This window comes from Cheilinus undulatus, linkage group 7, assembly GCF_018320785.1.
Source record: "Cheilinus undulatus linkage group 7, ASM1832078v1, whole genome shotgun sequence".
NCBI lineage: Eukaryota > Metazoa > Chordata > Actinopteri > Labriformes > Labridae > Cheilinus > Cheilinus undulatus.
In genome coordinates, this window is record NC_054871.1 from 32627482 (window position 1) to 32640110 (window position 12629).

General features: G+C 37.5%; 1 protein-coding gene across 2 annotated transcripts in view; it reads left to right on the top strand.

The window, feature by feature from the left end:
• The window catches only part of atp8b3 (ATPase phospholipid transporting 8B3), a 51341-nt gene that overhangs the window by 22948 nt on the left and 15764 nt on the right, over nt 1-12629 (top strand). The window contains exons 3-16 of one of the 2 annotated variants that reach the window (XM_041790774.1): nt 5925-6048; nt 6119-6205; nt 6445-6488; nt 6772-6836; nt 7093-7184; nt 7296-7409; nt 8359-8457; nt 9034-9095; nt 9621-9693; nt 9921-9991; nt 10994-11085; nt 11222-11380; nt 12178-12266; nt 12354-12547. In XM_041790774.1, coding sequence (XP_041646708.1) covers nt 6812-6836; nt 7093-7184; nt 7296-7409; nt 8359-8457; nt 9034-9095; nt 9621-9693; nt 9921-9991; nt 10994-11085; nt 11222-11380; nt 12178-12266; nt 12354-12547 — 1070 coding nt within the window. In that variant the 5' untranslated portion in view covers nt 5925-6048; nt 6119-6205; nt 6445-6488; nt 6772-6811. The remainder of the gene's footprint in view (nt 1-5924; nt 6049-6118; nt 6206-6444; nt 6489-6771; nt 6837-7092; nt 7185-7295; nt 7410-8358; nt 8458-9033; nt 9096-9620; nt 9694-9920; nt 9992-10993; nt 11086-11221; nt 11381-12177; nt 12267-12353; nt 12548-12629) is intronic. The other variant, XM_041790773.1, reaches the window with a different exon arrangement.

Here is a 12629-nt window from a genome sequence, read left to right on the forward strand (position 1 = left end):
TTTTGCTATTCTTTCTGTTATTACTGGCAGCACGAGGCAGTAGCCCACGAGCAACCCAATTAGGCTGCAGAAGTAGTCCAACTCCTCCGAAATGGCACATCCATATGTGCAGTTTTAAGAGGCTTTGCTTTGTCTCCCAGCACAGTCCCTAGAGCATGGAAGAGATACCAGGGGACCTGCAGTAGCTGGGCAGGGCCATATCTGTTTTATGCCTTACTTGTTTCTTGTCTTACTACCTTAGATGAATTTGTTCTGTGTTTGTATTTTTCCTCTTCCTCAGTCTTTGCTGCCAAAGACAGCTGAAAATGTATGTATCTTAAGACTCAGATATGCCTACATATATAAGCTGTCATTAAGATTTATTTAAAGGAGCAGTTCAATTAAAAAACGAAAAAGCAGTTACATTAACTCTGTAGTACAGGTTAAGCTAATTCTGAGCTCTAGTAATCTGAGTTGGTCAGATTAAGTGAAGATTTTCCAATTCTTTTGGGTCCCTGGACAGTGTTTATTTTCTAAAGGCATATATCTGTTTAAATGTAGAGTCATTTGATGTTAAAAGACCATAACTTTGCTGTATACCTATTTAGATGACCCCGTGAAGCTTTCTTATATTTATAGAGACATGATTGCACTTTTATTAAGTAATCAAACATTTTACTTTGTTTTTAATTATGTTACAATGTTACAATGTCATTTAGCAGATGCTTTTCTCCAAAGCGACGTACATTTGAGTAATTATTGGTGTATTTAATTGTTTTGTTCTTTTCATTTCACATTTATGTAACAAGTAGAAAAGTTGTTGGAATTATTTTCCAAGGGTGTCCTGGCCAAGACAGGCATCAGCACAAAAGAACAAAGTTTCTGAAAATAAGAAACCACACATAAAATTACCAAAATATTACAAAAAACATATTACTGTAATCCATCAGAGACATCAGATGACAAAAAACATGTAATATATACCTTTTAAGCTTGTATGCAGAGGAAGTAACATCAGAGCAACAGTTTTTATCAGAGTAAATATCTGTAAATATAAGTATTTTTATTTAAAAAAGTACTTGACATTTTTGTGAGCTTGCTCTCTAAATCTTTCATTTGTCCTCCAGTTTTTGGCTCTAAAGACTTAATTTTGATGTCACCTTGGGCTTATACTTGCTTTCAACAGTTGCATGAATGTGTTGTCATTTGCATTTGAGTTGGTTTGATCTGATATATAGGCTGTAATATAAGAGTGATAGTCATGAGATCTGGCAGCTGTGATGAAGAACGGTTAAACTGTGGTGGAAAAGCTTGGCCTATTGTCTGTCATAGTTTGTGAAGGCCTAAGAGCACCCCATGCCACAGCACTTACACCGAACACTAACCACTCTGCTGCAAAGCCCAGCTGTACAAATAAGATAGGAAAGATCGCACCAGATATGCACGCATACTCACATACACACACATAGCAGACGTGCAATACACACACCTTCAGCTGTTGGTGTGTGGCGTTTGTGGGAGTAACCTTCCTTACATAGGAAAGAGAAAGCAGACAAAGAGATATGAAACCACAAATAGTACATTTAACTGTCATGGTGTGAACATATATTCTCAGAGCTTCTGTAAGGGGTTCCTTTGTTGTCAAATTCACCTTTTTTGACATTCATCTCAGTTTTTGGGTGCAGTTGGTGCTTATCTCCACCAGGTGGCATTAGATTCATGAAGATGGCAGGGTGGATAAACAAAGCCTTAACACAGATAAAGGACACTTTTGTTTTCAGGTGAAACTTGAACTAATAAGTAATGATTGAAATACTGAATAATGATGAAAAAACTTTCAGCTCAAAGGCTTTATAGTTTGGCATTAAATTAAAAAATGGTGAAAGATAAACATGCTTATAAAATAGATCAAAACATCCAATGGAAAACTACAAAATAAAAGTATTAAAGTCATCTTATGAGAGTAAACCATTAAAATTATATGTTTCAAATAGTACAGTTGAAGATGATTATCAGATTTTTACTCTGAAGGATTTAATTCTATGAAAGTCTATCAGGTGTCTTACATAAACAAGCTGAAATTGGCTGTCGACAATCAAAATGTGTGCTTTTTTTCTTTTTGTACAAGAAAAAGTTGATTATTTTCGCTTTTGGACTGCTGTTGGATTCTTATTTTGCATTTATGTCCTAAATAAAGGATTCTGTAAGAACAGGAACCCACGAACTGAGGAAACGCTATCTTCAGATTTATCAGGGAACACAGAAGGTCAGATTAAAATGTAGAAATACAATAAATTAGAATTAATAAAAGAATAGAATCGAATGATGCTCAAATAATAAGAAGACTACAAGATAACTCGGTTAAATATGATAAAATCTGAAAATAAAACACTTAAAGAGAACTCAGTTAAATATGATAAAATCTGAGGATATATGACTAAAAGATAAACCTAAATTTAAAATAGTTTGAGATAAAACCTAAAATAATAAAAGAGATTAGAATGGCAATATAAAATTCAGTTGAAAGCCAGACTAAAGAGGTAGGTCTTGAGTTTGCATTTAAAAACATTAACATTAATTACTCCCCTCAGGTCTTCAGATAAGCGCTTCCACGGACAGGGGTTGTTAAAAAAAAGTCTTAACTGTATGTTTTGGCGCTAACTTTGGGGACTATTCACAGAGTACTTCCTGAGACCTTAGGACTCTTATAGCTTCATAAGGTTAAAACAAAGTGGATAAGTAAGAAGTTCCAAGATCATAAAGAGCTTTATAAACCAATAAAAATCTAGTGACATTTCCTAGTGGTAACATATAATCATATAAAGGTTTAAAAGTGTAGGGCCTAAAATGGAACCTTGGAGAACACCACATTTCATTTTAGAAAGTTTAGATGAGCATTCCCCCCTACTCATATAAAATTTAGATATGATTAGATAGATATGATTTGAACCATTTAAAAACAGTGCCAGAGATGTCAAAAAGATTATGAAGTCTATTTAAAAGAATTGTGTGGTCAACCTTATCAAAGGCTGCACTCAGATCCAGTACCATTAAAACAGTGGACATTTTCTTATCCATGCTTGAACTGAGGTCATTAACAATTTTAACTGTTGCTGTCTCTGTGATGTGGTTTTGATAGATTGATACATTTCACAAATATTGCTGGCATTATTGAGATCATTTAACTGGTTAAAAACCAGCTTTTCTAAAATTTCACTTAAAAATGGCAGATTAGAGACAAGTCAATAAAATCTGCAGCCACTTCTGTTGTAAGATAGTTTGATGATGGTGTGCACTGGGATTTCCTCTTGCTTAAAATCATTACTTTAAAAAGCCTGTGTCAATAACAGAGCTCACAGCTGCTGATAGGCCACAGACTTTTACTAGATCTAAAATATGACCTCTGTGAGTGGGCTGTGTGACATGTTGGGTAAAATTCCTATAATTGATCAAGTTTAAAAGTTTTAAGCTAAAAGAGTCTGATTTTCCACATGTGGATTAAAATCATTAACTAGGGTTACAGGTGCATGAGTGCTGCCACATGTTTTAGTTAAAAACATAAAATCAATATCATTACATCTTAGAGCTCACAAAAAATCAACTTCCTACAAATATTAGAACATTGTGGAAAAGTCAAATTTGCAAAAGTTTCCTTAGCCTTCATCCTCTCACTCTGGTTCAGTACACACAACCACAATCATGGTCAAGACTGCTGACTCGACAAATGTCCTAAAGACATTCACTGTCATCCTCCACAAGGAAGGTAGGCCACATAAGGCCACTGCTGGCAGGGCAAGCTGTTCTGTTTGTGGAAATTTGACTTGTGTGTGGTATGAAAGGGTCTGCAAGCAACAGGAATGAGCTCAGCCTTCAGAGGATTGTCAAACAAAGTAGATTCAAGAACTTTGCAAGGAGCTGACTGTGACTGGAGTCAGTCTATCAAGAGCCACCACACACCTCTCCAGGAAATGGACTACTGTACAAGTGTTGTGTTCCTAGTGTCAAGCCAATCCTGAACCCCGGAGAGCAATGCAAGCTTCTCACATGGTCTAAGGAGAAAAAGAACTGGACCGTTACTCAGTGGTACAAAGTCCTGTTTTTAGATAAAAGTAAATTTTTAATTTTGGAAATCAGAGTCAATGCTGTCAGCCATCTACCAGGAGTTTTTAGAGATTTCCAACTACTGAATACAACTAATGTATTTGATTTATTCTGTTTGTTTAGCAACATAAGAGTTACAACTCAATGTGGTTGTCTAAGCAGAACCACATTGATGTATCCCAATGCAGATATGAAATAAAGGATGAATAAAGAAATACCAGCCTAACTGAATGTCTGTCTGTATATAGGTATCAAGTTAATCTTTTTAGGTTTTTAAATTAAACTGAACTTTTTCACTACCCAGTAAAAAGGCATTATTAGTAGTCCAACCAGTAAATGAAAATATGAAAATGTTCCTACTTTTCTAAGATGAGACTCAAAGCTTAACTGAAAGTGCATAATGACACCAAGGCAAGCAATGAACTATGGTTTGGTTTCATGTGCTAGCTCTCCAAAGCCATTAAAAATGCTTTATAATCTTTACAACATTTGTGACCTAGAGACAGGATCTCTATTTGTATCTTAAGTTTTAAGGTCTACATGCTAATCTAGTCTTTTATTGAGGCTTTAGAGTCTGCCGTGAACAGAAGGCCATTTGGGTCAGTAAAAAAAAAAAAAAAAAAAAGAAAAAGCTTATGAATCTATTTAAATTTTTACTGAATTTTTGATTATGTGGTCACAGCACTATGTGGTTGCCTTTACTTAGTGTCTACCAATGATTTTGAAGCTTAAAAGAAATCAGTTCTTTATTTTCTAACCATTCAGATCCTTTGAATTAATCTAAAAATGTACATCTGGTTCATCAAACTCTGAGATTCAGAACACCATGTGAATGCATTTGTAAATTATAAATAAAGTAGTGTTACACAGTTAATCTAGTAGCAGTTGCTGTCACAATCACAATGTCAGGCTGTGGGATTACATAACTGCATTAAAGGCTACAGTAATCATTGTACTTGAGAGGTTTACAAAAAAGCCTTCAGAAAGGCCTTTAAGTTTACAATTGGGCCACTATTGCACTTGGTAGGAGTACCTTTGCTATCAAAACAGGAAAAACCTTTATTATTATTTTTTAAATATCAAGGTATTTTGAAGCAGTACTGTAAAAACTTGAGGGTTTGATATATTTTATGCTATTTAATATTTCAGTGTTTTTATTTGAGAAATACTTAAAAACTATTGTTGTTCTCTGCATTTCCCTTGATAACCAGGGAAGTAGACTCATGATACCCTTTATATATTATGTTGTAGTTGCAATTCTCAATACTGTCCAGTTTAATTGCAATTTTTATTACCAAACTGTGCCGTACAAAAGTAACATCAAATAATATATACATTGTTTTTTGTGTATTTCCAGGTGCACTATATTAGCTTAGGGACATTGCCCTTTTTAGCCACAGAAGCAACTAAGGATGCAAGGCCAGAAACAGTTCCTAGTGATCTGTTTTAACTCACATTTGTGTGCTTATGAAACATAAAAACAAGTTAAATAAAAGTATGTCAAGAAAAGGATATACAGAGAGAGACAGAAACTATGTGACAGGAAAAGCATTAAATGAGTTTACTGTTGGCTCTTCAAGCCTACCCTAAATGCGGAGTTTTACTGCTTTTACATTCCTGTAATAAAATACTCCCACTGTTGCATGGCTTAAAAGCATCATAACCTAGCTGTAAAAAAAAGCCTCTTTGTAACACTGACATGCTTTTTCTTCACAAGGAAATTCAGCCTGTTAAAGTATTTTGAGAAGTGATTACGTTTTTATTAAAAATAAGTAAGCAAAACAGTCACTGAATATATTCCACTGTCCTCACTGTGCCTCCTCCCCTCCTCTACCTCTCCACAGAGAAGCTGCACAGGGAGCACCGTCTGTGATACCTGATCCTTCACCTGGGAGGGAGCTGGGTGGGGCTGGTTACAGGTCTCGCCAGAGTGTGGAAACAGAGCAAGGAGGGGGATGGCTAACACAGGTGTGCTATGAAAAGCAGGTGGCAAATTGTTATGAAAACAACCGTGTTAATCCATGTGTGTGGTCAGTAGGGCTTTTTGATTGATGGCCAAACCATATCGTCTGACTACACACGCTATGCCATATCCATGGATGATAATGAGGCAGGATGCAGGTAGGTGCGTGACATTTTGTTAAACTTTGTCGCTGCTGTTGACAGCTTAACAAGTAGCAGGCTGAACTGTTTTTTGCGTGTTTGTTGACTCGTTTCCTTATGTTAGGTAAGTTATTGCTTAAGCACAGGTTAAATATAGCATGAAATTCAGTTGCTACATGTTCATAAGATAATCTAGCCATTATTTCTTGCCAGTCAGATGAAAATGTTTGGATCTCATCAACCTCTGTTCTCCCTCATCAGGCTTTCTCACGCACCTTTCAGCAGAGCTTCAGCCAGACGAGTTGGTAAATTTCTCTTTGCTTCATTGTACAGAAATCAAGCCCAGTGTGTCTATGAGTTAACCTAAGTAACTGTTTCTTCATCTAATAATATGGTAGATACAGGAGCTGAGTGTATAAAACTATCACGAAGTTTGTTTGTAATGTCTGTAGTGATTTATAACCTTTCGTCTGTTGTGCTTTAGTTAAGGTGAGCATGGAAACCCGGTTTAATGAGTTACAAGATGTATAAATACCTTTAGGAGGTGGATATAGTTTGACCTACTCACCCTGTTGTCCCTTTTTCCAGCATAACCAGTGTCCATCGACGTCTGAGTTCCATCAGCATCATGGCCAAGGAAAGCGCTGACTCTGGTATGTCTCTAGTCTTGTCATCTTGTATTGTCTGTTTTCTTTACATGGTTTACACTGAAACCAATTTTATCTTTTATATTTATGCACTACGACTTTCAGTGTCATATTCACAACTCGGGGCATGTGGTTGCGTTTCAATCCAAATATTTTACAGAGTGTTGTGTTTCTCTAACATGCATTATTTGTTTATTTGCTGATGAAAAATCAAATAATTGTATATAAATGGTCTCTGTAAGAGTTATCATGTGTCTGACAGGCCTCACATGGGAGGTGAGAGCGAACGATCGCCACTTCCACAAACATAAACAGAAGAAATCCTTCCTCTGCTTCCGCTGGGGACGATATGCAGTGAGTCATTCACACATCTACTTCTTCCCATTCACATGGAAACCAAACACCTGTTGGCATGCTGATGGATGTGTTGATATCTTCCCTCTGCTTCTTTCTTTCTGTTACCAGGACAATGTGCTGCGCAGCCACAAGTACTCCCTGCTGACTTTCCTGCCCCTGACGCTGTTCGAACAGTTCCAGCGGGTTGCCAATCTCTACTTTCTCCTAATGTTGGTGTTGCAGGTCAGATAAAGGCTCTGATGATCTTAAGAGCTCTTGGACTCTAGAAGCCTTCCTTAATGGGATAAGCTTTCAACTAAATTTCATGTTTTAAAACAATAACAAATGTTCACACTATCAGAACTGTGTGACTGTGGTTCATGCAGACTGTCTGGTGTCTTCCCCTTATTTGTGTTGTGTTATTTGAACTACAAATCAAGTGCTTTTTATTACATCCATTGAAAATCAAGTGTGTCACATGTAGGACTGTCTAATAATTTGCAATATTATCATCATCATAACAACATGAGTATTTGCAATAAACAAAAAAAAAAGCATTTTTGGGTTTAATTGGAACTTAGGACATGCTAAAAACACAGGTATTCTGTGTAGAATAGATGAAGAAATTAAGCTACAGCTAATATTGATCCCTCAATTAGAGATGTGCCTATTGTGAAAATTAGCAATGATACCTGATAGTGCCTAATAGAACCTGATGTTTATAGGTTGTAAATCACAATTTTTTCCTGTTTTTATCTTTTTTTAATAATTCTTTTGGTGTACTGTACCTAGTATACCTCATTACTCTCATCGCTGTGTGTAATCCATTGAGATAAAAACTATAAATATTGGGTTTTTTTTTTTTCAAAAGACTGTATCCAGAACAAAAATAATCCCTTTAAAATGTACTATTACTTTTTTCAAACAGTAATAAAGCCTTTTTGCACATTTCATCATGAATCGTTCTTCCCGAAGATTATATCCATCTGTGTAATATTCACAGTTGTCTTTTTTTGACAAAATAATCTCAAACCATTTTCCGTTTTCCCCCCAAAGCCTTCAACTTTTACTTTAGTTGTAGTTTTGAAAGTGTTTTCTATGTCTCTGTGTTTCTCATAGTATGTGTTACTCCATCTTATGTGTTACTTTATCATATTTTTCTTCTGTCCATCTCTTCCCATTTGTTTCCCAGTGTGTCCCTGCCATCTCGTCCATCCCCTGGTACATCACCATCATCCCTCTGCTCACCGTTCTCTCTGTGAGAGGCCTTAAAGACCTTGCCAATGACATGGTGAGACCACCGCTCAGTATGTAGCCCCCCTCCCCCCAGTTAAGACTGTCACTCCTTCACACACAAATGCTTAAACATGAAAATACGACCGGCTCAGGATGCATTTATGCACCTGGCACTTAAGCATCTCGGCACTCTTTTCTCTCCTTCATTGTCCTCATTGACTCCTTGTCCTCTCCTCACTGACAAAACCAGTCATCCCAGTAGCATTAATTTTCTCCCCTATCATTAAAGCTTTTCCTTTTAAATGCAGGTGTGATGTTTTGCATGGAGTCTTCTCTGGTTAAGTGCATCACTGAGTTACGGTCGTTAACAGCTCTGGGTGAAACGCTTGCTTGACCCCTCTCTATTGACTAATCATTTAGTGAAGGGCGTAAATCTCCCAGCTGGTGTCACTGTAGAGCCTCATAATGGCGTTTCTCCTTTCTCCTGTTCAACCTTTCATGGCCACCCTCACTCTGTCTCAAACACCGCTTGACCATCACTCTTTTTCCACATCCTTGTTCTGCTTCTTAATCTATCTCTTTCTGCTCTTTCTCTTTTTGGTTTCATTCTTTCTCTTCATCTCTGGTTCAGGCAAGAAGACGCAGCGACTTGAGGATTAACTCCCGACCCTGTGACATACTCATCTCCCAGAGGTGAGGACAAAGACAGTGGGTTATTCTCTCAAGACTCAGTGCAGTTCCAGTATGAAACAACCCTCTAATGAAGCTCTAATGAAGTGTGAATGAGTGAATCCCTAGATGGTCCCTTTGTGCATTAAAGCAGGGCAAAACACATCCACACCCAGCGTTTTCTACCCTTATCAGAAGATGGGAACTATTACCAACATCTTGGTAGCACCTTCAGGAGTACTTAAGCTTCAGTTATGGTAACATACTCGATATGACAGTATTTTCCATGTAGACTAGTAGACAGCTTAGCAAAAACAGCGCTCAGTGCCCCTCAAATTTTGGATAGTACATGTAAAAGGATATTACATGTTTCATGAAAAATGAAACATGGTAGGTTTAGCTGTATGTTATCATTTTATCATATTTCTTCTTGTACTATAAACTATAGACCTAGCTCTTTTACTTCAGTAGGAGAAATATATAATTTAGGTGAAGTTCTGGTCTAGTTCATCCATATGTTTTTATATTCTCACTCCTTTTGATCATCAGGTTCAACACAGAGCAGTGGAAAGATTTGAGTGTGGGGGATGTACTGCTGATCCACAAAGACCAAGTCATCCCAGTGAGTTTTTCAGTGTTGAAAATAAAATCAATGCCAAAATGGGTTTAAAAAAAACAGTTCAATTGATGTATTAAATGTAGAACAAATTTAATTTCTAAGTTTCTTCATGAAGCAAGAAAAGTTTTCTTTCTTAAGTGTTATAGATTTGATTAAAAGGTCTTTTGCCCTGTTTGCATCCGTCAGTAATTTTTCCATTGGGCCTTCTGTTTTCTTCCATTTTTTTCCAGGCTGACCTTCTGCTCCTGTGTAGTTCAGAGCCTCACAGTCTGTGCTATGTGGAGACGGCAGACATTGACGGGTAAGAAACACAGTTGGTCACTCCTCTTAATAACTCCAAGATTATAATTATCACATAGGCATCATTCAGCTGTCTGGCATGTGTCATTGTTTTGAGGGTTATACCAGTAGAAGTAAGCAGTAGTAAAGGTAGCTGTGAATCTTTTCATGTTCCATTAAAAGAAATAAAACGATAAGAAAAAAACAAGAATTACATTATAAAGAATGTAAATGAGATGACAACCCCACTCTACCCCAACCTTTCCCACTGGTCATATCTCCTGTTACTCTAATTTGCTCTGGTCTTATCTGGCAGCATGCATGAGTGAGTGTTATAATGTGAGATACTGCACCATGACGTCATTGTGTTGTTACTGACATGGCTAAAGTCTATAGTTAGACTATAGTTAGTCTATAGTTTAAAATGTAGTGAGGAACAAAACTTCCCCCAAAATATACTTTGGTAAAAGTAAAACTACTGATTAAAATGTACAAGTGCACTAAAAGCTCCTCAATTACAGTAATTTGACTAAATGAAATGAGTAACTTTCCAGCCCTGGTTTTAATATGTGGTTTTAAAAGTGAGAATTAGTGAAGAGTTACCCATTAGGTCTTGGCTGTGAAAACTTGGCCACATTTAGAGGTCTAATATTATACGCACACTCTGGGACAGCCAGAGGGCCTTTCCTGAACATTTTTGACCTGGTGCAAGGTCTGAGATTGAATTCATGTCAAATATTGTTTACAAATAGGACAAGTGAAGGAACAGTATCAATTTTGTGCCATTTTTTGTCTTTTGTGTCATTGTTATAATTTCAAAACTAGCAAAACCGATTAGATATGAAAGGGTCCTGTGGCTGTTAACCAACTTAAAACTTTCTGGATGAGTCTGCGTCGGAGGTGTCAAAACAAATTTCACCAATAAAGAAATAACTTTCATTTCTTCTCTCCATACTTTTTTATTTTTACAAAATGAATCAACAGTTTTGTGTTGATACAATGTGTGATGTTTTTCCTTGTACAGAGAAACTAACCTCAAGTACCACCAGGCGCTCAGTGAAACGCACAACGAGCTGACCTCTCATCCCTCAGAGGAGACACTCGCTGCCTTTGATGGTGAGTAAATGCTTTGTGTGAAGAATACAAATTCATGTCTGATCATTTAAACTACTGAAAAGATAAATAAGTGCCCTCTATACTTTATGACTTTCTTGTCTAATGTGACAGTAAATTAAAAGCCTTTGTTTCACAGGTGTGGTTCTCTGTGAGGAGCCTAATAACCGCCTGTACACCTTCAGAGGGCAGCTGCACTGGAGAGGAGAGTGTTTTCTGTTGGACAACGAGCACATCCTCCTGAGGGGAACAGTCCTACGCAATACAGAGTTTGCCTATGGCTTGACTATATACACTGGTACATGTAGAAGAATTTATTCACACAAACATACATTTCAGTGGAATGATGTTGTCAAGACCTCATATGCTCGTATCACCATCTTCTGTGGCCTTTGGTTATTTCAATGACAAATTTTATTAAATGGAATACATTATACGGCTAATTATGAACAGTACTTAACCGACTCACAGCTTCAAGAGTTAACGTGTGGCAGATTAAAGCCTCCCCTTGTCTTTAAGTGATCATTGATCGGATTTTACTGGACCAGGCAGAGGTGTCATAGATTTCACTTCTCTGACCCTTTCACTTCTGGTAAAGACAATCAATACATCAAATTCATTCAAAGATAGGTTTTTATGCTATTCATCAGAGACTGTCAGTTTGATTAGAACTGTTACCCTTCAGACTCACATTTACTAAGGCTGACTTTGAATTATGCCTGATCAAAGTTATAGAATAATTGGTTGTCTCTGTCCTAAACTGTTTGAAGACAGAGGGCACTCCTCATTTTTTGTCATTTTACACATGAAGCTATCAGTAGTCCATGTGAGACAGAGACATCATCACTGGAAAACATAATGTGATACTTTATTGATCCCTGCAAGGGAAGTACTCTCTTCCCTCTGACCTCTTGGCAGCGAGGTCAGACACCCCCGGAACTGGTGGGGATTCAGCATCTTGCTCAAGGGCACGTCAGCAGATACTCACTGACATGAGGGCTTGAACTTTCACTGCATGACTGCACGATGGTTTCCCAGCTCGCCGGGCCAGACTGCTGGAGCGATAGCATTTAACTCTTGTCTGTTTTGTAACAGGCGCAGACACCAAGATCCTGAGGAACTGTGGGAAACTGAGAGTGAAGAGGACTCGAACAGAGAAAGTTTTCAACAAAGTTGTCTTGGGGGTGAGTGGGTGAAGGGCAAGGGGACAAGAATGAGGCGACTTGTGCAGTTAATACAAACTTTTATGTGTCTGTGTTCTGGATCTCTAGATAGTCCTGTCCGTGCTGCTGGCAGCACTGCTGCTTGCTATCGGCAGTGGCGTGTTTTCAAGTGTGGTTATGAGCCAGGGAAGCTTTCTGTCTGTATTGGTGGTGAATGGAAATCCAGTCTACACAGGGTTCCTCATCTTCTGGAGCTACATCATTCTGCTCAGCCCGGCCATGCCCATAGCGCTCTACATCACGTCAGTTCTGAACAATGCTCTTGATTGTTTGTTTATTTGGAAAATGTTTTAAAAAAAACAGGAAAAAAGAAAGTTAGTGTAC